At 47.6% G+C, this 27,700-nt stretch overlaps 1 protein-coding gene across 5 annotated transcripts in view; it reads left to right on the top strand.

Moving 5' to 3' along the window:
* Positions 1-27,700, top strand: part of PEMT (phosphatidylethanolamine N-methyltransferase) — a 119,813-nt gene that overhangs the window by 45,772 nt on the left and 46,341 nt on the right. For all 5 annotated transcript variants that reach the window (XM_077918683.1, XM_028706402.2, XM_028706403.2 and 2 more), the window contains 2 exons: positions 2,897-3,012; positions 13,967-14,112. In XM_077918683.1, coding sequence (XP_077774809.1) covers positions 2,897-3,012; positions 13,967-14,112 — 262 coding nt within the window. The remainder of the gene's footprint in view (positions 1-2,896; positions 3,013-13,966; positions 14,113-27,700) is intronic.

Below are 27,700 nucleotides of genomic sequence, written 5' to 3' on the forward strand. Positions count from 1 at the left end.
ATAGAACTGTCGAGATGCAAGGGACCCCAAGGGCCATCTAGTCCAACCCCTTGCAGTGCAGGAATCACATCTAAATAATCCCTGGCAGATGGCCATCTAACCTCTGCTTAAATACCTCCAAGGCTTGTGGCCCTTGGGTGAGGAGGCCATCCAGATATAGGGCCTCAACAAGCGCCCAGAGGCCTTACCTGATCAGAGTGAGGCACCTGGAGTATAAGGATAAGGTCTGAAGCCCAAGGCTTCGTTGATGCACAGGAAACTGAGGCAGTGCCAGAGAAACCTGCCAATGGGCAGGAAACCACAAGAAGGAAGGAAGCAGCTGATGGGAATGATTCATTGTTTCAGTTGTCTCTATACCGATGCACAGAATATGGGAAACAAACAAGATGAATTTGAGTTCTTAATACGGGATGCCAAATATGATATAACAGGCATTACTAGAACCTGTGGTGGAATAGAATCATAGAGCTGCAGAGTTGGAAGGGACCCTGAGAGTCATCTAGTCCAACCCCCTGCGATGCAGGAATCTCAACTAAAGCATCCGTGGCAGATAGCTACCCAACCTTTGCTTAAAAATCTCCAAGAAAGGAGAGTCCACAACCTCCCAGGGGAGACTGTTCCACTGTCAAACAGCTCTTACTCTCAGAAAGTTTCCTGATGTTTAGTCGGAATCTCATTTCTTGTAATTTGAAGCCACTGGTTCGCATCCTACTCTCTGGAGCAGCAGAAAGCAAGCTTGCTCCATCATCTTCCATGCGACAGCGCTTCAGATATTTGAAGATGGCTACCCTATCGCCTCTCGGTCTTTTCCTCTCCAGGCCCAACATATCCCAATCCCTCAACCGTTCCTTGTAAGGCTTGGTTTTATCGTCTTGGTCACCCTCGTCTGTGCACATTCCAAGTTTTGTTTAATATCCTTCTTGATGGGGTGCATGCAGTTCCCACCCCACCCAAAGGCAGCTCTAGAACAAGTGCTGGTGTTGTTTCTGTGCCCTTAGATTACAGCATCAGAACCAGCTGTAATCAGGGTTTGCAGATTTGTACTTGGTTTTCTAACCTTGTACCGTAGCATCGTTCGTTCCAAGCGACACTTTTGACAAGCAAAATGATTTCCCATCCGAGGCATCAATAACTGGCTGCGCATTCTTTTTCTGTTTTTGCCTGCCTGCCTGTCGGATGATGTGGCGCCATTGCTCCCCATGAGTCACCAGCCTGGTGTCAGTCATTGTTGGTGCAAAAAAAAGCAGCAACTCGCCTTGCCCTCATCCCTTTACGGCCAACCCTTGCCCGGAGCTCCAGTTATAGCAGCGTTGGTGACGCACACCTCCTGTGCCCCCCCCTCGTCCCCCCTTTTCCTTTTAAATTGAATTTACAGCTGCAAACTATTTACGCCGACAGAAAGGAGGAATGGTACATCTGCACTTGATCTCTCTGCCATTGCGGAGCCGTCCGTTGCAATTGCGGAGCCGTCCGTTTACATGAGTAATCGAATCAGCTCGCAGGCTCTGGGTCTGTTGCTTCGCAAAGCCTGCAGCAAATCTGACTGGTGGCTGGTTTTGCCCTCTGGCAGAAAAGATAACCTGCCCTGATGCTTTATTCCTCCCCGGGCAGAATGCAGTAACGTCGTGGATATTTACATCTCCCCCCCCCTTTTTTTTTTTAGCCCGAGGGCCACATTATCGCACTTCAAGGACAGAGATGCCAGGATGCTCAGCATCCTAAACAGACTACAGTTCCCAGAATCCTTTGGGGGAAGCCATGACTGTTCAAAGTGTTATTATCATGGTGCTTTCGATGTATACTGCGGATGGAGTTGTGGGGGTCACACCACCAACACAGCTGCTCCTGGTGCCATTGGCAGAATCAACCCTCAGTGTGCACCCCCCAAAAAACCCATAGGGGAAAAAGAAAGAAGCTGAGCTTACTGTCGTTGCATAGGGTGATTCCGTCCCTGCAATAAAATTGTATAGATTTTCTCTTCTCCAAGAGAAACGCATGTATGTTTGTTAAATGTCTGCTCTGCCCTTCCTCCCAGAGGAGTCTAGGGCAGGAAACAACAAGGTGCAGCAATGCAATTAAAACAAAACATTAAAAAAAGAAAACATTACGAACACCTAAAACACTTTGGCCCAATGTACATGGGCCCCATATTTCAGCCTGGACACTGAGGTCCAGCTCCGAGGGTTCTTCTGGCGGTTCCCTCACTGTGACAAGTGAGCTTACAGGGAACCAGGCAGAGGGCCTTCTTAGTGGTGGCACCCGCCCTGTGGAACGCCCTCCCTTCAGATGTCAAGGAAATAAACAACTATCGGAAGGCAGCCCTGTTTAGGGAAGTTTTTAATGTTTGATGTTTTATTGTGCTTTTAATATTCTGTTGGGAGCCGCCCAGAGTGGCGGGGAAACCCAGCCGGGTGGGCAGGGTATAAATAATAAACAATAACTATTACAGTGGTACCTCGGGTTAAGAACTTAATTCGTTCTGGAGGTCTGTTCTTAACCTGAAACTGTTCTTAACTTGAGGTACCACTTTAGCTAATGGGGCCTCCTGCTTCCGCCGCACGATTTCTGTTCTCATCCTGAAGCAAAGTTCTTAACCCGAGGTACTATTTCTGCATTAGCGGAGTCTGTAACCTGAAGAGTCTGTAACCCGAGGTACCTTTGTATTATTATTATTATTTATTTATTAATTCAATTAATTAATTAATTAATTAAATTGTTCCCCTCTGAAACCTTAGTTTCTCTGCCCACAAACAAGAGTGGAGACCTTTGGGAGTTCATTTGCACCCAGCTCTGGTTGTTTCCAGGCGACAAAATTGGGAAGTTGACTGATCTGGCCAGCTTGCACCCTTAAGCCTTCCTGTCTCTGACGCAACTTGTTTCTTGTTTGTCCAATCAGGTAGCGAGATGGGAGTACAGGACCCGGTCGCTCACGCGTCTCTTCCGTTCTCCATACCTGGCCTGTTACTGCCTGGGAGCTGTCATTGTGTTCCTTAATTTCCTGCGGAGCCACTGGTAAGGAGCATTCTTTTGGGCTAAATCCGGCCGATATTGGCCGCTAGACACCGGAAGCCGTGGCCGCAAGGGGCGTTGGCCACATTCACACCATACATTAAAAGTGCTGTGGAAGCACTTTAAACTACCACAGCATCCCCCAAAGAATTCTGGGAGCTGTAGTTTTTTTAAGGGTGCTGAGAGTTGTTAGGAGACTCCCCATCCCCCTCAAAGAACTACATTTCCCAGAGCTCCCAAGTGGACCAGTATCAAGTGCATGTCTGTCAAGATGGCCGTCTGTCATGGATGCTTTAGCTGAGATACCTGAATTGCAGGGGGTTGGGCTGGATGACCCCCAGGGTCCCTTCCAACTCAACGATTCTATGATTCTATAAATTTATTTACGGCACTGCCTGTTGTTGTTGTTGTTAAGCATTTCACTACTGCCATTTTAATAATTAACTTTTTTTTCCAAAAAATAACCATTTGTGGTTCTTTTTGTATAGTTTCTGTAGTTAGGAGGGATCATTGTAAATTTTTGCAATGGATAATAAAGGAAAGAGGAGAAATATATCATTTTGCTCTGATTGTTCTTGCTGCCTTTTTCTCCTGCGGGAAGCAAAACATATCTCTAGTGTGCTAGTCGAGTGTTTACAGAATTCCCTGTTTGGAGAAACATGGAGGATTATCTGTGCACTTAGCTGGCAGGTCAATTCAACTCCCCTATCTGCGATATGACAAGATAACGCCTCCCACACCGCCCCGGCTCGCTCGTAATCCAGTATGAATGATGTACTGTACATTATGGTAATGTGTCCTCAGGTGTTCTCGGTGCAGCAAAGGTAACTGAAGAGGCAGAAGCCGGCTTCTGAGCGGCTTTGCCGAAATCCGCAGTGATTTCAGGGAGCTTTTATCTCGCCTTGTTTGGAACTGGTTCTGCGGGTGTCCGAGGTGGGATCAGTGCACCAGGCCAAGGCTGGATCCGACCAAGAGCTCAGGAACCGTGGGGTCCACAGCCCATCTTGGACCCTCTGCCTGAAAAGCCACATGCTCTGCCACCAAGGTTGGAGCAGAGGGATAGAGGAAAGTTCTTCTTTCTCTCCCATAGTGCCAGATGCGGGGAGTTTCAGGACAGATAAATGGAAGTCCTTCTTCACGCGGTGCGCGGTTAAACTGTGGAACTCACTGCTGCAGGAAGCTGCCAACTTGGATGGCTTCAAAAGAGGACTGAGCAAATTCTTGGAGGGGAAGGATAATAATAATAAAAATAATTTTATTTACCATATTTTTCACTCTATAAGACGCACTTTTCCCCTCCTAAAAAGTAAAGGGAAATGTGTGTGTGTCTTAGCGAGCGAATGCAGGCTGCGCAGCTATCCCTGAAGCCAGAACAGCAAGAGGGATTGCTGCTTTCACTGCGCAGCGATCCCTCTTGCTCTTCTGGCTTCGGCGAAAGCAACGCAAAGCCTCCTGAGCGAAGAGAGAAGACCATTTTCTTAGTTCTTGTTTTCCTCCCCTAAAAACTAGGTGTGTCTTATGGTTGGGTGTGTCTTATAGAGCGAAAAACACAATATACCCCGCCCTCCCTGGCCAGAGCTGGGCTCAGGGCGGCTAACACCAATAAAATAAAATCACAGTAAAAACATAATAGGGGAAAAAGAGAGGGAGAAAAAAACCCAATTTAAAATACAGGTTAAAATGCAATTTAAATGAACTTCCTGACAGTAAGAGCTGTTCGACAGTGGAATTTGCTGCCAAGGTGTGTGGTGGAGTCTCCTTCTTTGGAGGTCTTTAAGCAGAGACTTGACAACCATATGTCAGGAGTGCTCTGATGGTGTTTCCTGCTTGGCAGGGGGTTGGACTCGATGGCCCTTGTGGTCTATTCCAACTCTATGATTCTATGATTAAAATGCAGCCGCATTTTAAAATAGCTGATAAATCAAGACCATAAGGGGAGGGAAACATAAGGGTCAGACCAAGTCCAGACCAAAGGCCTGGTGGATCAGCTCTGTCTTGCAGGCCCTGCGGAAAGATGTCAAGTCCCGCAGGGCCCTAGTCTCTTGGGACAGAGCGTTCCACCAAGTTGGGGCCAGTACTGAAAAGGCCCTGGCCCTAGTTGAAACCAATCTAACCTCCTTGAGGCTCGGGACCACCAAAGTGTTGTCATTTGTGGACCTTAAGGTCCTCTGCGGGGCATACCAGGAGAGGCAGTCCCGTAGGTACGTGGGTCCTAGGCCGGGATGGAGGCAGCAAATCTTCATACAAGCTACGGCCCCCTCCATAAGGCAGACCTCAAACAACCCCCCGAAACTAATTCCTAGTATTTGTGGGTGAAGGGGGTCAGGCCACAGAGTTCTTGCAAACTGCTGAGATAATTCCCAAAGCTCAATGGCCTCAGTTCATTACAGCGCAGACCACCAGCCGTTTTTATTGGCAACGCAGCATTTTCCTGGAACTCTTCTGCGATAGGATGCAATTGGATCATAATTGATTCCAAGGTAATGGTAGGTTCAGGGCCCACTCGGCTTATGTAACAGGCAGATAAGCGTGTTTGAGTTCTTCCTAGGTCGGTTTCGCTGGAGGAAATCTTGCGGCTGTTTGCTTTTCACTTTTTCCGGGACTCTCCATAAACCGTGCTATCAGCTTCCGGACATAAACAACACCTGGTAGTAAAAGGAGGACTACTCTGTGTGTACAGAGGCTTGTTGCCGGGCTGCCAGCAAACTCAGCTGGTGGCTTTCATAAACGGCTGAAGGCTTGCAAGCCAATATATCAATGGAAGCGTGTAATCAATGGAAGCGAGCGGGCAGAGAATTGGCTTCCTGGTGCCAGTCTGATCTGTCTGATCTCACCTTCCAAGCAAGAGATCTGTGGACTCAGCACAGTGAACCTTCCTTCCTAATGAATCTTGGCCGACAGCATTGCTTTTAAGGCACATATTTGCATACATGGGCGTAGACAGGGAGGCAGTGGCCACCCAATCAATAAAAATCAATCAAAAACCCTTAGCAAACTGAGGTCACCACCCAACCCCCAAAATCCTGGCTACGCCCATGTTTGCATACCCTCCGATGAAAGTAGGGACGGCCTAATAATAATAATAATAATAATAATAATAATAATAATGTACTCTTTATACCCCAACCATCTGATTGGGTTGCCCCAGCCACTTTGGATGGCTTCCAACATATATAAAAACATAATAAAACAATAATAAAACAATAAAATCAAAAAATTAAAAAACCTTCCCTATAAAGGGCTGCCTTCAGATGACTTGGGGGTCAAATAACTCCATCGCTTCCAACATTTCCCCGATGGAAATAGGGACATCCTAAGGAAAAGTGAGGACAAGGGTGGTGCTGTGGGTTAAACCACAGAGCCTAGGACTTGCCGATCAGAAGGTCAGCAGTTTGAATCCCCGCGACGGGGTGAGCTCCCATTGCTCGGTCCCTGCTCCTGCCAACCTAGCAGTTCAAAAGCACGTCAAAGTGCAAGTAGATAAATAGGTACTGCTCTGGCGGGAAGGTAAACAGCGTTCCGTGCGCTGCTCTGGTTTGCCAGAAGCGGCTTAGTCATGCTGGCCACATGACCCGGAAGCTGTACGCCGGCTCCCTCAGCCAGTGAAGCAAGATGAGCGCCGCAACCCCAGATTTGGTCACGACTGGCCCTAACGGTCAAGGGTCCCTTTACCTTTAAGGAAAAGTGAGACATTCCGGGATAAATCAGAAACTGGTGGTTTCTGTAAATCCAGGGACACTAGGAGGATCTGGTAACATGCTTATTTGCTTGCATAAGAGGCTGGATTTGTGTTGTTTTGGGAATGCTGGCCTCATGGTAATCTATAATCTCCTGAGTAGGGTAGGGATCCTATTTGGTTTACTCTTCTGTGATGATCTGCAACATGAAAAAATAACTTATGCAGGTAAAGGACCCCTGGATGGTTAAGTCCATTTGAATTCGACTATGGGGTGCAGCACTCATCTCGCTTTTAAGGCCAGGGAGCTGGTGTTTGTCCACAGACAGCTTTCCTAGTCATGTGGCCAGTACAAATAAACCGCTTCTGGCACAACAGGACACTGTGCTGAGTGCCAGAACGCACAGAAACTCCATTTACCTTCCCGCCAGAGTGGTACCTATTTATCTACTTGCACTGGCGTGCTTTTGAACTGCTAGGTTGGCAGGAGATGGGACAGAGCAACGAGAGCTCAGCCCGTCACTGGGATTCGAACCACACACGTTCCGATCGGCAAGCCCAAGACGCTCGGTGGTTTACACTACAGCACTACCCATGTCCCAAATCATATATCTATATTGTTAAAAGGGACACAGGTGGTGCTGTGGTGTAAACCACTGAGCCTTAGGCTTTCCGATCAGAAGATCAGCGGTTGAAATCCCTGCAACGGGGTGAGCTCTCGTTGTTCGGTCCCAGCTCCTGCCAACCTAGCAGTTTAAAAGTATGCCAAAAAGTGCAAGTAGATAAACAGGTACCGCTCCGGCGCGAAGGTAAAAGGCATTTCCGTGCGCTGCTCTGGTTCGCCAGAAGCGGCTTAGTCATGCTGGCCACATGACCTGGAAAAAATGTCTGCGGACAAACGTCAGCTCCCTTGGCCAGTAAAGCGAGATGAGCGCCGCAACCCCAGAGTCGTCTGCAACTGAACTTAACTATCAGGAGACCTTTACCTTTACCTAAGTAGCTAGACTACTGTACAACAGTTAAATTCACATTCCCTGCTCTGCCCACTTCTCTCTGACCCCGACCACCAATTCCATGTGGACCCCGGAAGGTTGCCCCGGAGGGGGCGGGAATGTGGCCACTGGACTGCAGATATGCCCCCATCCCTGCCACGGGCAGTCAGACGAGATCTGGAAGGCACCAGGCTTGGCGAATGCCAGTTTAGATAACAGGAGCGAGGGACGAATTCTTGAGCAACGTTTGATGAGCGCCAACTCTGGGCATGACACACGTTTGTGCTCTTTGACTAGTAGGAACATACGCAGAGGCAGAGAGAGGCCGAGGGAAAGGGCAGACAAAATGGAAGGGCTGCGTTGTAAGTGGCACCCGCTTGGCTAACGCAGGCCCTGTAATCTGAGCGTCTGGTTACGTCAGAAAAGCAAAACTGCCTTTCTGTGTCATTCCTTTGATTCCTGCCCCCACCCTTTTTTTATTTTCTGACTCACCAAATGCCTTTTTCCAAAAGATGCACATCTACCGAGTCGAATAAAGCCAGGCTGTGCATTAAATAAAATTGCTGCTTTACATTCATCAACTGCCCTTTCCAAAATCTTGCTCTTTTCGTTGAGCTGAGTGACGGCTACAGATCAGCTCGCACTTCCTTTTACATGAAAGGGTTTTCATATTTAATGGGATGGGCCTGGTTGTGTTCTTCCTCTAGAGTAAGAATGAACGAGGCTGGTTGTGGTTGGGTTTTTTAAGACATACTTTTTATTGATTTTCACAGGTTTTTCAAATTCACTTGTATTTCAATATATGTCTTTTCTTGAATTTTGACTTCCCACCTTACTTCCCTGATGTTCTTATTCCTACCCGGTGTTTCCCCCCCTAAAAAAAAAGTTTAGGGGTACTCTCATTTTCCTACTCATATGGAAATACTGCCCCTCGATGAGGACAAACTTAGATTCACAAAATGTTTAGGGGTATGCGTCCCCCTGTGTACCCCCAGAAAAAAGCACTGTTCCTACTGCTTTATGAGAGCACTTTAATCCAGTGCTTTTTTTATTGGGGGGTGCATACTCCTGAACATTTTGTAAATCTAACAGGAGAAGAAACTAAAAATGTTCAAAAAAATAGTTTTTTCTCTAGCACGGTGGCAAGCTGCCCCGGTACCCTCATTCCCAACCCCCCAACGCCAAGTGACCCCAGCTAAACCTGAGACGAAACCCAACAACTTTGGGCCAAAAATGACCCAACACTGCCGTTTACAATTGACGTTTTGCTGGAATCGCTTCTTACCGCATTAACCGGAAAGCTGAGACCCGCTGGGGTGGCGTAAACCCCCCCGAAAAGGTGTAAATTGGACCAAGAGGGAGAGTTCTCATTGGCTGGAAGGGGGCAGCTATTGTCTCTTGACTGCTTTCCACCTGCTTCCCGTCGGTAGGTGTCAGAGCCAAGCCTTTCATAAGCCCAAAACCTGGCGCTTTCCTTAAGAAAACCAGCCTCTCCTGCGGGCCTCGCTGCCAGACTGTTCTTTTCCATGGCTGATAATGACTGTGCTTTTCTAACAAGCCCTGCCTGGGTGTTACATGTTATTTGGGTCAGTATGTAACTGTTATCACAACAAGCGCCCTTTTCTTGGCATCGATTTCTCCTCTGCCCGTATATTCCCTTGCTAAAATTATCTCTCCCCTCTCCTCGTTGCAGTTCGGGTCAACCCCGTCCAGCCCCTCCCTGGCGTCCACTTCAGCTTGGAGCTCCTGAACTTTAAGCCAGGCTCGAGAGGGAAGGTTCCGCAGGAGGGTGTGGGGTGTAGTGGTTAGAGCAAGGGCTGCCAACATGGTCCCTTGCATGGTGGACTCCAGCTGCCATCAGCCCCAGTCAATGGGGACAATGGTCAGGGATAATGGAGGACGGGGTCCAAACAGCATCCGGCAGGGCGCCATCGTGACGGCCTCATCAGTTTGGCTCTGCCTGTGATTGGTTCCAGTTCTGCCTGCACTTTCCAAGCACAATTCAAAGGGTTGGTGCTGACCTTTCAAGCCCTAAACGGCCTCAGCCCAGTATACCTGAAGGAGCGTCTCCACCCCCATCGTTCTGCCTGGACACTGAGGTCCAGCTCCGAGGGCCTTCTGGCGGTTCCCTACCTGCGAGAAGCCAAGTTACAGGGAACCAGGCAGAGGGCCTTCTCGGTGGTGGCACCCACCCTGTGGAATGCCCTCCCACCAGATATCAAGGAAATAAACAACTATCTGACTTGTAGAAGACATCTGAAGGCAGCCTTGTACAGGGAAGTTTTTAATGTTTGATGTTTTATCGCTTTAAAAAAAAAAACTGTTGGGAGCCGCCCAGAGTGGCTGGAGAAACCTAGCCAGATGGGTGGGGTGTAAATATATTACAGTGGTACCTCAGGTTAAGTACTTAATTTGTTCTGGAGGTCCGTTCTTAACCTGAAACACCACTTTAGCTAATGAGGCCTACTGCCGCCGCGCCGCTGGAGCACGATTTCTGTTCTCATCCTGAAGCAAAGTTCTTAACCTGAGGTACTATTTCTGGGTTAGCGGAGTCTGTAACCTGAAGCGTATGTAACCCGAAGCGTATGTAACCTGAAGCGTATGTAACCTGAGGTACCACTGTATCATCATTATTATTATTATTATTATTATTATTATTATTGTTACAGTCCCAGGGCTGGAGGTCAACACCATGTTGCAGGATAATACCCAGAGATCCCTTATGTTGACAAGGCTTGTGTCAACCGTAAAGCAAAGGCGGTTGGTGGATTGATGGCTCCAGCTGAATTTTTAACAGATGTCACCAGCAAGATTGACTACGGATGCTGGACTGATTCCATCCGCTGAGAAAGTCGGTGTTTGTTGTTATGGCGCAGAGCTGCAAAGATTATTTACCAGTTCTGAGGGGACGTGGGGGGGGCGGGAAGGGAAAGAGAACTGAGTTCGAGCGCTGTGCAAATAAAAACTATGATTCAGAAGCCACAAATCATTACTCCAGGAGAAAATGGCCCATTACCCTTTGCAAACAGTTTCCCTCTTCTCTGTAGTCAAAACACCAGGTGGCCTCATACCAGATTCGGATGGATGGAACCCCTTGTTTGCCTAAGTCGGTGTTTCTCAAACTGGGGTCTCCGTCTGTTGTTGGACTACAACTCCCATCGTCCATAGCTAGCAGGACCAGTGGGTCAGGGATGATGGGAGTTGTAGTCGAACAACAGACGGAGACCCCAGTTTGAGAAGCAGAGAAGCCTGAGCAAAAGGGGCATGGGACTGTGGGGTTGAAAGGGGGACTCCAGTGGCTCTTCTGCCAAGCCTTGAGCCCAGAGGGGAATGGCTTGGGTCTGCCTTCAGGCACCAGCTATCTAACTCTGCCTAATGGTAGAGCCGGTCCTCTTGCCCAGAGCCAAGTGAGGCCGTAAGAAAAGACTGCTGGAGCTCAGCAGCCCCTCTCCCTGCTTGCGATTCCCAACAGTGGGGAAATAGTAGACCTAGGGTTGCCACCCGCCCTATATCATACAGGATTGCCCCTTATTTCTTTTATATATATATAAATGATTTTTATTGGTTTTACATATAATCACATAATGTAACACCGTACCCTCTTATTTTATCTCTTTGGCTCGACTGAGCCTAACAACTTCCCACCCTCCCATCTGATGGTTTACAAAATTAAACTTTAATAATAATAATAATAATAATAATAATAATTTATTATTTATACCCCACCCATCTGGCTGGGTTTCCCCAGCCACTCTGGGCGGCTTCCAGTCGAATATTAAAAACAATCCAGCGTCAGACATTAAAAACTTCCCTAAACAGTTGTCTTTTAAAAGTAAAATGTAAAACTTCACATCTTTACATTTTGCTTCATTTGTTAAGGGTGCTGAGACGTGTTCTGAGACCTCTGTCCTCCTCACAGAGCTGCGATTCTCAAAATGGTTTAACAATCAAAATTCCTCTTGCCCCCGGGGAAGTCTGGGAACTGTAGTTCTGTGAGGGGAATAGGGACCTCTTGACATCTCTCAACACCTTAACAAACTACAGCTCCCAGGATCCCTTGGGGGGAAGCCATGGCTGCTTAAAGTGCCATCATAGTGCTTTAAATGTATGGCATGAATGTGACAGAAATTCTCCTCCCTTCAAAGAATTCTGGGAGTTGTAGTTTAAGGGTGCTCAGAGTTGTTCAGAAGCCCTGTTACTGGGAGCTACAATTCCCTATGAAGAGCGTCTGTTAAACCACACTGGAAATTGTGAGGAGAATGGGGGATCTGTCTACTCTTCACAAACTACATCTCCCAGAATTCTTTGGGGGAAGATGTGACAGTTCAAGGCGACATCATAGCACTTTAAATGTTCGCCTTCAATGGGGCCTAAGCATTCTTTCCACAGGAGTTGACCTGGTCTGATTCCAGCCCAGACCTGACGCTTGCACTGTTTTAGTTTAAAAATAAATATTGGAAGTTTTCCAGAAGGGGCTTTCTGTTGTTTACCACCACCTTTCCCCAATTATCTAATTTTAGGCTCCAGCTGTGGAAAATGTGTTGACACTGTGCCCAATATGTGAGCTATGTGAGCTATGCGATATTTTGGAAGTGTGAGGGGGGAAAGGACCAGATAACAGAGCAAATCTTTCTCAACTCCTGTCTGAGATGGAATGTTTTTGATCGGGACTCAGTTGAATAAAGACACATGACACAATTATTAAGGTTAATGGGCTAAATAAGGCCACAACTTTATTGGTTACAGGTGATGAGCGGTATTGGCTTAGGCATTGGTCCTAACCGACTATATCCGACTTCAGCCCATCTGCTAGAAGTCTGGGAAGGGTTAACCACCAGTAGGGGGAGTCCTGATGATGCACATCAACTAGGAACTCCCCCGGGGTCACAAATAGGGGGTGTGCCTTAGGCCCTCACCTCCATAGGCTTCGGACAGGGCCACACCCGCCAGAATGCTTTATCAGACTACCCTTCAATATGTGGGGCAGGTGATGGCGCTTCCTCCCCTCTTCCATCTACAGAACTATACCAATGCCTAACCGTCAATGCCCAGAAGGTTGTGAGGATTTGCTACAAGGTAGGCGAAAACCAAGTGGCTGGTGCCAATTTGCCAACTGGAAAAATTCCTACCAGGCCCCTCAAGGGCGACCAACCAAGGTCCATAGCAAGGTCAAGGAACGAAAACCTTATAGGGTGGGAAACAGGAACAGTTGGTAGGCGGGAAAAGAGGGAGATCCCCAGCCACGCCTGCTTTGAATAGGGCAGGCCATGCCCCCAGAGCCAGGCGATTGGTTGGCCAGGGGGTGACACAGCCGGAGATTCCCCCAATCGCGCCGGGGCTGGGCCGTGACGCCTGCAATCCTACTGCAGAGCAGAAGTGGCTTTGCCCAAGATCACAGGTGGGCCCGAACTATCCTGCCACCCTCAGGGAGTCAAGTATACAGTGAAACTTTCCACTCGTACGGCAACCCAGGGACTACCGTATTTTTCAGTTTTCTGAGAAACAGGAAGACCTCTGTTGGCCAAGGATGATGTAGGGCCAGGAAGGAACCCTGTGGCCTTCTCCCATTGGTCATGCTGGCTGCGGCTTATAGGAGTTGGAGTCCAACAGCATCTGGAGGTTTTTCATCTCTGCTGAAAAGCTCAAAGCACCATGGAGTTTTCTTGGGATAATTTCAGGAATCTCTGTGGGGCTGACTCAACATTGTGCTCCAGCTGGCAAAAGAAACTCAAATATTTGGCCAAGATATGAAGCACTTATATCGCATGAAGTTAGAGCTGAAAATGCTTCCCTTCTTGGTTTTTTAAAAAATAATATTTATTGGTTTTCTATTTAGTAATACAATATACATTCACATTATTATTATCTACTTTACTGCTCTGGCTCCTTAGAGCCTATCAACTTCCTTCCCTCTCGCTTCATGGCTTTCAAAATTAACCTTTGTATCATTGCGTTTTGTACATTTTCCAGTTCTAATTACACTCATATATAGAATTACACTCATAAATATAGAAGGGGAGAAAATTCCTCATTACAAGATTTGGGACAACCCTGCTAGTGATGTTATTTGCTTACAATAATCTTTCAAATATCGTATAAATTTACTTCAATCTTTTTGGGATACTTTGGGATACTACAATTTGATACAATGAATAGTATACCTTCTTAATTTAAAAGTACAGCTGGTTACATCTTGTGTGTTTATTCAATATGCCTTGGTAAGCAGACAGAGAGCAGAGAATGAGACAAGATAACAGGAACCGCTGGTCTTCCTCTCCCTTCCTTGCAGTTTCACAGAAGCCATGAAGAGCCAGCCCAAACTGAAGGCCCTGGATTCCCTCTTGGCGCACTACACCAGTGTAGCCCTGATGTCCATTGGCATCGTGTTTGTCACTTCCAGCTTCCTGGCCCTGGGATTCATTGGAACATTCTTGGGTAAGGCTAAAGGTCGCTTTGCTAGACTGCGTGTTTATGTGTTCGTTGCTTGTTTGTTCCATATAAACGTGTAATGGGAATTGGGGTTGCTTGTGCGTAAACTCCCCAACTGTTCCAAGCTGGTTGTATAGCTAAACCTTTCCCTGGTTTGACAGCCCTCACAACGCGACTGTCTCAATCACTGGCAGAATCCGTCAGTGGGCGTTTCCTGAACTTCTTCCAACATAAGAATTCCTTGACAGCAAGTCTCCGCCTAGCTTCTCTGCGCGGAAGCCTTCTGCGCAGAGTAGGCGTGCCAAGCGGAGGTCCTGCGCTCTCCCTGCTGATCTCACTGGAAGAGTCTCGGAGCCTTCCCTCCGAAGTACTCTCAGCCTCCCCTTTCTTCCTGGTGTCACCTTGATTTTCTTCCCCAGCGGAAGCTCTCTCTCTCTCCTTGCTAGTTCCCTCCCCTGCATCATTGGGGCGACTTCCCTCTCCTCTGGTCTCTGATGTCAGTTCCCTGACAAAACGTTTCCATTCCAAACTGGGATGCAAGGCAGCACCTACGGCATTTTAAATTTTTACTGAAATCATTTTTATATTTGAGCCTACGGCATTTTAAAACATCCGCTATCAGATACAGAACAATGAAAACAAACGAGTTGGAAGCAATACAGTGGTACCTCAGGTTAAGTACTTAATTCGTTCCAGAGGTCCGTTCTTAACCTGAAACTGTTCTTAACCTGAGGTAACACTTTAGCTAATGGGGCCTCCTGCTGCTGCCACGCTGCTGGAGCACGATTTCTGTTCTTATCCTGAAGCAAAGTTCTTAACGTGAGGTACTATTTCTGGGTTAGTGGAGTCTGTAACCTGAAGCATATGTAACCTGAAGCGTATGTAACCCAAGGTACCATTGTAATTAAAATACGTCCCGGTACAAGCGTCAACAGACATAAATCTGACACCATTAAGTTAGAGATGCGTTAACAGAAGACCAGCATTTAAGCTCAGTTGGTAAGAGTGTGAGACTCTTAAACTCAGGCTCGTTGGGCAAAAGATTCCTGCATTGCAAGCGGGTTGGACTAGGTGGTGCCTTCTAACTCTGCAATTCTATGCTTGTTCCCAAAAGCCTGTTGGATCATGAATGTCTTCACCTGTCAGCAAGGAAGGAGCCAAGCTGGCTTCTATAGCAAGGGAGATCCAAAGTTGTCAGGGGGCAGCCACCGATAAGGCCCTCTCCTGTGTCCCCATCAAACGTTCCTGTGAGGGTAGCAGGACCGTGAGAAGGCCCTCCCCAGAAGATCTCAAAACCCAGGCAGGTGCATGTGCGGGAATATGGTCTTTCAGATAACTTGGACCTATGCTGTGAAGGTAGCTTTAGGTAGTACTTTCTCCAGTGACTAATCCCTTAATCTAGAGACCCCTTCCAAACAATGGAACTAGACTTTGCCTGTGATCTAGCACTCCACAGGTAAAACGACACAATTACAGGGGAAGTACACAGCTTGTTGTTTTGTTTCACATGGAGTTTGTGATGGTCATTTTATTAACTTGATTTGTAATCCACCTTCCAAGGCAGGGATTCTCAAGGTGAAAAACAACAGTAAAAGGACTGGTGGGAGGGAGAGACGAAAAATAAACACAACAGTATTGATAAATCCAAGCACAGTTAACAGCAAAGGAAGAAGTAATGGTAGAATGTCCCTTTGTGCCTTGTAATAAATGGAAATTTGCCCTTATTCCCTTATGGGGGACACAAGAGCCCTTATAGAGTCCTTTGTAGGTTCTCTATCGTTCAGAGAAAAGAACAGAGGCCAGCCAGAGAATGTTGAGAAGCAAAGCAGCTAGTAAACCTGATCTTTATTGAACTGTTGCAACAGGGTGCTCCCCTTTTATGCAGGAAAGGAGGAGGACCCAGAACAAAGGTGTGTCCGCCCTTATATAGACATTTTAAATTGGAGTCCAAGACCATCCCCCAGACACATCATACCTACATCATAGAAAAGGCAGTTTACAGCAGAAACCTGAGTGCATTGTTTACCTCCTGTCGTTGTTTACCTCCTGTCTGGCAAATGAACTGTTAATTCTTACTTGACTGGATACCCTGGGGAGCCTGGCCAGTCTTTTGTAATGATAAATACTTCGTTCCTGAGCCAGGTCACAGGCTCACCCTATTCATACACAGATATACCCTTAAGACAGGTTTTGTGAATGAAAAGACAATGGGGAGGCTTTTCCATTTTCCTTCGACCTTGCAGAGGAAACATTTGATCAGTTTGGGAGTCAAAATGGTTCCAGGGCTGTTTTCCTGTGCTGCTTCAGACATGTGGTTTATATATTTATGTACACGTTAGCTTGGTACATTTATGAACATTATATAACACCTTAATTTTTTTATTTCAGTCTCAACAAGCTTAAATGTGAAAGTAGAGCAAGCCGTGTGTCTCTCTCTCCTTATTTCCAAGTGTTCAGCGGTGCCAGTTTCAGACTACTTTGTGGACTCTGGGGGCAATCTGTGGGCTTTGTTAGACATTAAGTTAGAGAGAATGATAGAACACCCATTAACAACTATTACCCTGGTGGGTGATTTCAGTGCCAGAATGGGAGGTAGTAATATTGTTATGGCAGAAATAATTGGTTTGTTGAATGAGGACTTGGAGGACATATCTCCCAGAATATCGAAAGGTAAGACTACTTCAGCAGTGATTAAGCCAATCAGCAAAGTTAAGTGGGGACGATGCAGAAAACCAAAATAAAGCCAACTTCATTTTTTGCATGTTGTTAGAGCAGAAATACAGGGACAGAATCACAGAATTGTAGAGTTGGAAGGGTCTGCAATCTTGTCCAACCTCCTGCAATGAAGGACTCTCAGCTAAAGCATCCATGGCAGATGGCCACCCAACCTCTGCTTAAAAACCTTCAAGGAAGGTATTATGTACTGAATTGAATAGGATCCAAAAGGCAGCAGTCTGATTGGTCCTAAAACAATAGGATTCAGAATGCAGCAGTCTGATTGGTGCTAGAATAATAGGATCCAGAGTGCAGCAGTCTGATTGGTCCACAGGAGCCACCCAATCCAGCTCCAGGTGGAAGTGAATCCACAACCTGATTGGCCTACAGGAGAGTCCTGGAATTAGCCAGTCACATGGGCCCATTATGTAAATAAGGTATATAAGGCAGACATTCTGGGGGAACTTCCATTCCTCCTCACCACTGTGAGCTGAATAAAGAGCATGAAATCCACTCTCGACTCCAAGTATATTTCAGAAGGAGAGTCCACAACCCAGGGGAGACCATTCCACTGTCGAACAGCTTTTACCACCAGAAAGTTCTTCCTGACGTTTAGTCGGAATCTCCTTCCTTGTAACTTGAAGCCATTGGTTCGAGTCTTCCCCATCACCTCCTAACCATTTTGAATTGCCCCCCCCCCCCCCGCCAGTAAAGCTCCTAAACTGATAGTGGGCTGGGGTGAGGGAGGAGGAGCATAGGTGCATATGCAAATTAAAATAACATGGGATTGAGCACCCTTGCCTTCCACTGGCTGGCTGTTCCCTACAAAGGCCTCTATTCTGATCCTATTCATTCCTCTGGAGAAGTGATACCGCAAGCAAGGGGAGATTGATACTTCCTTGTTCTCCCTTATCTGTGGGATGGCGAGGCAAAAGTCAGCACTTAGGAGGGAGATCTGGGTGTGGGTTCAGGACCATGGATAGTTCTCCTGCAACTGCAGCTGAGAAGTCTGGACTAAATGTCAGAGCCGGCTGGCAGAGGTATCTCCTTGGGGTTCACGGGTGAGTAGGTGGGTTCTGATGCCCACACACCTTCACAGCAGGGAGAGCAGGGCATGAATCTCTCCTTGAGGAGGCATAGCAGCTCTCTGGGCTTGTGTCATCCTGTGGTGCAGTGGTTAGAGTGCCAGTCTAGGACCTGGGAGACCAGGGTTCAAATCCCCTACTCAACCATGAAGTTCACCAGGTGACTTTGGAAGCCAGTCCTAGCCTTTCAGCCTAGGGTTGTTGTGGGGATTAACTGAAGGTGAGCCATGCATGTCACCTTGGAGAAAAGGTGTGATATAAATGAAATTAATATAAATCATCATCATCATCATCATCATCATCATACTAAGCACCACCACCATGGATTTGGGAGCCCATAATTGTCAGAAAACATGCATTTCCTCCCTCAAGCTGTGCTGCAGACCCTATGTCCCCCACCCCCGTCCTCTTACCAATGGGCTTCATTTTGCATTGCACTCTCTAAGCGGAAACAAAAAAATCCTCATCTCCCTTGTTGGTGGGACAGGAGATGCCGCAATACGATCCTTGATCCGGTACAGTGGTACCTTGGTTTAAGAACAGCTTAGTTTATGAACAACTTGGATTAAGAACCATGCAAACCCGGAAGTAGGTGTTTTGGTTTGTGAACTTTGCCCTGGAAGCAGAACATGTTTTGCTTCCTGTCGAGTGTGTTCCATTTGTAAATTGAGTCCTCCGCTGCTATGGGAAAGCACGCCTTGGTTTAAGAACACTTTGGTTTAAGAACGGACTTCTGGAACGGATTAAGTTCATAAACCCAGGTACCACTGTACTTTATTTGAAGCCACCGGGGCTAGAACCAGGCGACCTGTGGTTCTGTGCACAGCTGCCTAAAGTTGGGGTCGACCAGGGCTGCAAATTGGGGCTCCTCCCTAGGAAGTAAAGCTGAGTTTGGGAGCCTGTGGCCCTCCAGATGTTGTTGTGCTTCAGCTTCTATAAGCCCCAGCTATCCTGGCCAATGGTCAGGGCTGGTGGGATTTGAGTCTTAGGAGCCACAGGTCCCCCATCCCTACAGCGAACAGGTCCCTGTGATGGCACTGGCTCTGCCCATCCGAGCTGGTCATTGGCTCTCCTAAACAGGAAGTGGTGCTAACAGTTTCCTGTTCAAGAGGTGGGACTTTGCCTGGGGAATGATTCTCTTGGCTTTGCCTCTTGGCTTGTTTTCTAGCTCCTTGTTCTCTCTGTGGCTGCCTTTGAGGCATCCCTCCTTCTGCCCCACAACATGTGGGGTGGGGATTGGGGTCCCCTTTCCTAGACACCATGCTGTGCTCCTTTGTAGTGGAGATCAACAAAGGCTTTCCTGCCACTCAGCATCCAATAACCCCTCAGTTCCATCTGAAATCTTTCTTCGGTCTTGGAAAAGACGTCATAAGTTGTTGGGTTTTTTTAACCCCCTTTGAATAACATCCTTTCTTTCAAGCACGCAGATTTATGTAAGTCCGGTTGCATAAATTCCCATCTTTTCCATTAAGCCCCTGGCAGGTTTAACCCCTTTGCCTCCATCCCCACCTGAAATGGAGCTCTTTGCAGATCAGCTTTTGTATATTGTCAACTTCTCTTTATCCTTCTGCCTTCCTTCCCACCCCACACCCTGAAACCCCCTGCTCATCTCTTCTACCACCAACATTCAGATTGTAAGCTTCCTGGGGCAGAGACCTGTCATTGTGGAATGGGGAGTCCTTCCATTATTCCTTAAAGTGCCGCACACCATGACAGCTCTACATTAATGGAAACGGAGGCTTGGGTCTTTTAAATGAACCCACCTGCAGGCAAGCACTTCAAATCGTGAAGATGTGTTTTCCATTTATTTTAATGCACAACGGGGGCCGTGACAAACAGGAGAGGAATCACCTTCCTTACCTCCTCCCCTCCCACCTTGCTGGGCGAAAAATTTGGGTCGGCGCCATCTTAAGCGAGCGTAGTGGGGTCTCCAGCTTGCTTGTGGAAGGTCTGATTCATCGCAGCCGGGATGACTTAACTTGGGTGTCATTTCCGCTGAAACGCAAAAACAGGTGAGTCAGGATGAACTGAAGGTGTGACCTCACCTTCTCTCGGGGCTTTTTCTTGACGCCAAAGATGCTCATAAGCACAGCCTCGGCAGACAGGGAGAGGCATGTTCTCTGCCCGCAACAGCCACATGGCACCCGGTTAGCAGGGCATGTCAGTGGTGTAGCTGGATTTGGAAGTGGGAGGGAGTTATCCTGCTATGCCTCCTTCCGGGACAATTAAGCATGTGTGGAAGCAGCCCAGAGGAAGATGCTCAGGAACGTAGGAAAGCTTCCTTTTGTGAATTCGGAGCCTTGGTCCTTGTAGCTCAGTATTGCATGGACAGGCAGTAGATTTTCAGGGTTTTAGGCAAGGAGCATTCGCACTCCTGCCCAGGGATTGAACCTGGGTCCTTCTTGCAAAGCACATGCTCTACCACTGAGCTGCCTTTAAAATACCGTATTTTTTGCTCTATAAGACTCACTTTTTCCCTCCTAAAAAGTAAAGGGAAATGTGTGTGCGTCTTATGGAGTGAAGGCAGGCTGCGCAGCTATCACAGAAGCCAGAACAGCAAGAGAGAACGCTGTTTTCACTGCGCAGTGATCCCTCTTGCTGTTCTGGCTTCTGGGATTCAGAATATTTTTTTTCTTGTTTTCCTCCTCCAAAAACTAGGTGCGTCTTGTGGTCTGGTGCGTCTTATAGAGCGAAAAATACAGTATATCAAAGCCCTTCTCCTTTTAGGCAAAGATCAGAAGACGACCCGGATGGTAACCAGATTCTGTGTACAGATCTGTAGGCACAGACCATCTCCTGACTCAAACTAGTTCGTTAAGAAAATCCCCAAACTCGGTTCTGTGGTTTAACTCTGGGTCAGCTCTCTGTGGTAGTTTATCTTAAAGTTTTAAGTGTCTATATGCTTATCGCATTTATGGATTTTAAATTTATTGTTGTACATTGTTTTAGTTGTTTGTTTTCCGTCTGGGACTGTACCACCAAGTGTGTTTTATAAGCTGGTCTCCGACCGTAATAAATTATCTATCTATCAATATCAAAGCCCATAATCCAGCTCATGTCAAAAGCCTTCCAGAGGGCATGGGGTTAATGAGGGGCGGCAGAGTGGGCAGGGAAGGGAGCTGAGTTCCACATGTGGGTCTGTGTCAGGGCGCAGGTCAGCACAAAGAAGCAGGGTCCGTTGTCAGTGAAGTTAGCTCTTTATTCAAGGAAACGGCATGCAAATCAGCAACACTTCTCAGTAGGTCTTGCCCTGTGTTTTGTTTTTCTCCTGGGGGGGATAAAGGGGTGCACATACCCCTAAACATTTTGTGAATCTAATGAGAGAAGAAGCTAAAAATAAAAATTAGTTTCTTCTCTAGCACGGTGAATTGTCAGTGTGTGAAGCTGTGTGGAATGTGTGGAGCTAATACAGGGGTAGGCAACCTAAGGCCCATGGGCCGGATGCGGCCCTATCGCCTTTTCAATCCGGCCCGTGGACGGTCCGGGAATCAGCGTGTTTTTACATGAGTAGAATGTGTGCTTTTATTTCAAATGCATCTCTGGGTTATTTGTGGGGCATAGGAATTCGTTCATTCCCCCCCCCCAAAAAAAAATTGTCCGGCCCCCCACAAGGTCTGAGGGACGGTGGACTGACCCATGGCTGAAAAAGGTTGCTGGCCCCTGAGCTAATACATGTTCTTTGTACTTTTGTCCATTTACTGTATTTATTTTTCCTGATTCGAACTATACAGTGGTACCTCGGGTTACATACGCTTCAGGTTACAGACTCCGCTAACCCAGAAATAGTACCTCGGGTTAAGAACTTTGCTTCAGGATGAGAACAGAAATCATGCTCCGGTGGCGCAGCAGCAGCGGGAGGCCCCATTAGCTAAAGTGGTGCTTCAGGTTAAGAACAGTTTCAGGTTAAGAACGGACTTCCGGAACGAATTAAGTACTTAACCTGAGGTACCACTGTAAAATGGTTATTTTCTTGAGTCAAAATGAAAGTGCCCCTAAACAATTTTAGGGGGGGGAGCACTGGTCTTGCCCCTATAGAGCAGTTGCCACTGGGACTGACGGTCCCTGCCTTCCACGCTTTCTAAGGCTCCTCTTCTCCCAGATGTTTCCCAAGCAGTCTGAAACTGCACCTGCGCACCTCTGGTCTCTGTTCTGCTCTCGTTATTCTGCATGTTCTTGGGGAGAAGGGAGCTTTTTGCAGCCACAGAGGGAGACCCCCCCCCCCAGGATTCCTCAGCTGCCTCTTGACCTGAGCAGTGAGTGTTTGATCGGTGGAATTCGCTGCCACTGGAGGCAGCAACGGCCACTGACTTAGATGGCCTTGAAGAGAGGGCTGTTGATGGCAACTAGCCTCAGCAGTTACCTTCTCCCCTTCGCAGTTGGAGGCAGCAATGCTTCTGAATACCAGTTGCTGGAATCCCCAGGAAGGAAGAATGATCTTGTGCTCAGAGGCTGCTTGTGGGTTTCCGGGTTGGCCACTGTGAGAACAGGATGCTGGACTAGATGGGCCACTGCCCTCCCCAGCAGGCTCTCCTTGCCTTCTTAAAATGTGTCTCTCTCATCTCCTCAAGAAAAGTGAACCAGAGCCCTACTCACACATCACTCACATGTAGGGTAAAAAAAAAAAGGTAAGGTAAAGGACCCTTGGATGGTTAAGTCCAGTCAAAGGCAACTATGGGGTTGCGGCGCTCATCTTGCTTTCAGGCCGAGGAAGCCGGTGTTTGTCCACAGACAGCTTTCCGGGTTATGTGGCCAGCATGACTAAACCACTTCTGGCACAATGGCACACCTTGACGGAAACCAGAGCACACAGAAACACTGTTTACCTTCCTGCCACAGTGGTACCTATTTATCTACTTGCACTGGCATGCTTTCAAACTGTTAAGTTGACAGGAGCTGGGACGGAGCAAAGGGAGCTCACCCCGTTGCGTGGATTCGAACCGCCGACCTTCCATGAGATCACCTTTTTTGCCCTATCCCAGACCGGGGACCCCACCCCACCCTTGCACAAAGACCCCTGGTGGTGCATTGAGCTCCCTTTGGCAAGAACCACACTGGAGGATGGAGGAAGAAGAGTTGACGACATGGAGTGAGGCTCAAGGCACAGCCTCCATCCCAATGCAGAGAGGCCCTGCTTTGGGATATGACGGCAGCAGAGACTGTGCAAATACCTGACTAGAATAATACATGCAATGATGGGGTTTCTGTGCCCGCCAGATGTATCTGGAGAGACGTTCCCATCCCCTCTGTCCATTGGCGATAATGGCTGGGGCTGGTGGTAGTTCTCTCACCTGAAGGGCGCCATGTTGGCTACTGTTGTTTCCTAATGAGGCAATTAGAGCTGTCTCTTATATATCTTAGGATTAAAGCACTTAGCAACCGCTAGGCACCAAGGGCTCTTTAATGTAGGCTGAAAGGTTGGAGAGGCACATCGTGAATCACTCTTACTAAACCACTTCTCTGTGGCTTCCCAATTTCCTTCACAGTAGGGGTAGCTCAAGGCCTCAATTTTGCAACAGTTGGGGATCTTCACTTTGACCTCATGTGGGCCCATTTTCTTTCTTGAGTGCTGGCTAATTTTGTGTGCGTGCTTGAGCCAGTCAGTAGGGCAGCTCCCCAGCACTTTCCTCCTCATTGTTCCTCCACAATTGGGCCCATTGTGACAGGGGCTGGCACTCCCTGGAATCCTACTTTCCAACGCCTAGTTTTCGCCGAGATGCTTGCCCTATTTTCTGCCGTTCCTCTTGGTTAATGTGTTCTTGGAGGGGAGTAATGAGGTTTTCGTGGCAAAGGTGCAAGCAGGAGAGTGTGCTTATGAGTCGCGACCATCTCAGCTCTGTGTTAATAGTATTTATTCCCCGCTGTAAACACATAAAAAAACCCACAACTGACAAAGATTTTGTGGCACTGTGACTGGAGCAAAACCATCATGTCCTCTCCTTTTCCCTTGTTAAGTTATTAGTAAGAGAGATCGGGAATCAGCTAAGACTCAGTGGGCAGCTTCACAGAAAGGTGGAAGGACTTGGTGCCTCAGATTTCCTGACTAGAAAAGTGGTACCAATCTTGTGTGGTCGTTTGCATTACTACCAAAATGGAGAGACCATCAGAACCCTTTTGACACAACTAACCTGTATTTCTGGGCCTGAAGAAGGCTTAAATCAGGGGTGGGGGATTTCATACCTGGAGACCAAATGTGGCCCTCCAGACCTTTCTGTGTGGTCCTTGAAACCCTCCCCAGAGCGTCTCCCTGACTGACTGCTTCATAGCTTCAGTGCCTTTTGTCGGATGACAAACTCTGATGAATGTGGTGTGTAGAAACTAGCCTTTTGTACAAATGAAACATTTGTTGCCGCTCAGTTTTGCCTCTGGCATGCGGCTCTCAAAAGGTTTCCCAGATGGGAATGTGGGAGCCAGTGTGGTGTAGTGGTTAAGAGCGGTAGACTTGTAATCTGGTGAACTGGGTTCGCGTCTCCACTCCTCCACATGCAGCTGCTGGGTGACCTTGGGCTAGTCACACTTCTCTGAAGTCTCTCAGCCCCACTCACCTCACGGAGTGTTTGTTGTGGGGGAGGAAGGGAAAGGAGAATGTTAGCCGCTTTGAGACTCCTTAGGGCAGTGATAAAGCAGGATATCAAATCCAAACTCTTCTTCTTCTTTGCTTGAGAAGGATTCCCACCCCTGACTTAATCGGTCTGTCAAAGACATTCTCTTATTCATTCTCCCTCTCTTTCTCTCTCTAAATGACTTGGATGGGATGAATGGAAGGGATGCTCATCAAATTTGCAGATGACACCAAACTGGGAAGGGGTATCTAATGCTGCAGAAGACAGCATTTAGATTCAAAATGGCCTTAACAGATTGGAGAACTGGGCACAAGCTAACAAAATGAGTTTCAACAGGACAAATGCAAGGTTCCACACAGGAAGAACCAGATGCACAAATATAGGATAGGGGTCACCTGGCTTACTAGCAGTACATGTGAAAAGGATCTAGGGGTCTTGGTGGACCACAAGCTGAACATGAGTCAACAGTGTGATGCAGCAGCAAATCTAATGCTCTCCTAGGCTGCATCAACGGAAGTATAGTGTCCAGATCAAGGGAAGTAATAAAAAGGTAAAGGACCCCTGGCAGTTAAGTCCAGTCATGAATGACTGTGGGGTTGCAGCGCTCATCTCGCTTTACTGGCCGAGGGAGCCAATGTTTGTCCGCAGACAGTTATTCTGGGTCATGTGGCCAGCATGACTAAGCCGCTTCTGGCAAAACCAGAGCAGTGCACGGAAACGCCGTTTACCTTCCCGTCAGAGCGGTACCTATTTATCTACTTGCACTTTGATGTGCTTTCGAACTGCTAGGTTGGCAGGAGCAGGGACCGAGCAATGGGAGCTCATCCTGTCGTGGGGATTCAAACCGACGACCTTCCGATCGGCAAGCCCTAGCCTCAGTGGTTTACACCACAGTGCCACTCTATTATGCCTTGGCCACATCACACTTGGAATACTGTGTCCAATTCTGGGCACCAGAATTTAAGAAGGTTGTTGACAAGCTGGAAGGTGTGCAGAGGAAATCGAGCCTTTTGAGGAATGGTATAGATGGTATGTTTAGGCTGGTAAGGAGGGGACTAAGAGGAGATGTGATAGCCATCTTCAAATATCTCAAGGGCTGTCACATGGAAGAGGGAGCAAGCTTGTTTTCTACTGCTCCGGAGGGTAGGACTCGAACCAATGGCTTCAAATTACAAGAAAGGAGATTCTGACTAAACCTCAGGAAGAACTTTTTGTTGGTAAGAGCTGCTTGACAGGGGAACAGTCTCCCTCAGGAGGTGGTAGACTCTCCTTCCTTAGAGGTTTTAAGCAGAGATTGTCAGGAGTATGTGCAGGAGCCAGGCCCTGTGACCAGTAAGGCTTTGCAGGACTGGGGCCTTCCTAAGTTTGTTGTGGTGAGGCAAGGCGCGGCCGCACAGGTTGGTAACTGCTTGGTAACTCACTGCACCTGGTGTCAAGAGCCGGGAAGGGATAAAAGGTCAGCATTTCCCTTCAGCTTTTTGCCACAGCAACTCATTTTCTGCTTTGCTGCATTTGGCTTCTTGCTTCCTGATTCTCAGACCTTGGCTCCTTGACTCCTGGTTTCTTGACCCTCAGACCCTTGATTTTGTGACTCCTTGCTTCTGGACCCTCGGGCCCCTGGCTTCTGGACCCTCATTCCTGCTCCCACCCCGCCATCTTGCCCCCGGTCCTGACGTCCTCAGCCGGGACTTTGATTGCCCGTAGACCGGACTGTGACAGAGGCTGGGTGGTCATGTGTCAGGGATGCTTTAGCTGAGATTCCTGAATTGCAGGGGGTTAGACTGGATTACCCTTGGGGTCCCTTCTATGATTTTATGATTCTTCCCCCCCCCCCCTTTAAATGAAGGCTTTTCCAGTAGATCAAAACCAGAAACCTTGGACCAAAGTTGGCACCTCATGTGGTGTAGCAACAAATGGTCTGACAAGCCATTTCTCTCAATCCTTACTGGCAGCGTATCTCAAGAGAAGGCCTCAAGCATTCTCACAATGACCAAGCGGGTATTTACAGGAGGAGCTGAACAGCCCTCTCCCCGGCGTTGGCACACAGAGACATAACGCCTCCAATAGCCATCTTGGCTACCAGCCATTGATAACGCCATATCCTCCTGCGAATTTGCCTAATCGTCTTTCAAAGCCATCCAAGTTGGTGACCTTCTCTGCCCCCAGTGGGAGGGAGTTCTGCAGTTGAATGCTGTGCTATGGGAAGAAGCCCTTTCTTTTTCCTGCCCCAAATCTTCCAGCAGTTTAGCTTCGTTGGATCCCCACGAGTTCTAGTGGGAGAGGGAGCAAAACGTCTGTCTCTCCACTTGCTTTTTCAAAACATACAGAAATGGGGCAACTTCTTCATGCATCTTCAACATCTCTAATTTGGCCCCAAGAACTCGTGCAAGAACGCAGGCTTGGACTTCTCATCGTACACAGGAGTTTGTTTCTCCCTCCTTCCCACAACCCCTCTCTCCAAACTCACATATTGATGGACAACACGGACACACTCAAAAACTTGTTCCCTTCCTTGTAACTTATTTCCACTTAAGGAATTGTTGCTTTTGGTCCAGCACAGCTGCCTGCAATTTTTTGAGATCACAAAGCTTAGCAACTGCTTTCTCCTTATCCGTACTTTCCTCTCCCCCAATAATACTTTGTTCCCTTTGTCCTTTTGTCTCCTCCTGCCTGACTTCAAAAGATTTGTATATTACCAGAATTATGTTCTGGAATTCTGCAGAGATAAGATGCTCAGGATGTGCAACCCATGTCAGGAAGCAAATCCTCTCTGAAGAATCCGTACACACCGAAGAAGCTGATATTACGGGGAGGAAAAGAGCAATTTTCTTGCAGGAAAACAGAATAATGATCCCTCTGTTGAGAGCAAAGTAGCATCAGATGTGTTGCCAGCCTGCTCTTCAGGCTCCAGCAATCAGCAGGTTTGGCGTCAGTAAATCTATAAGATTTGTATTGGGTTATTTCTCCCCACCTTGGAAATTGGATAAATATTCCCTCTCTCCCTCCCACCCATTCTTAAGGCTTAATGAACTGAAACTGAGGGAGGTTGGCTTCCCCCAAAGAACCCTAGGAACTGTAGTTTGCTTGTTTTTTTCAGATAAATTTTATTAAATTTCCAGAAATTTCACATATACATTCCACTACATAATGTTGTTGTTCTTTAGCTGTGTCCGACTCTTTGTGACCCCATGGACCAGAGCACACCAGGCACTTCTGTCTTCCACTGCCTCCCGC

Source organism: Podarcis muralis, chromosome 14 (genome assembly GCF_964188315.1).
Source record: "Podarcis muralis chromosome 14, rPodMur119.hap1.1, whole genome shotgun sequence".
NCBI lineage: Eukaryota > Metazoa > Chordata > Lepidosauria > Squamata > Lacertidae > Podarcis > Podarcis muralis.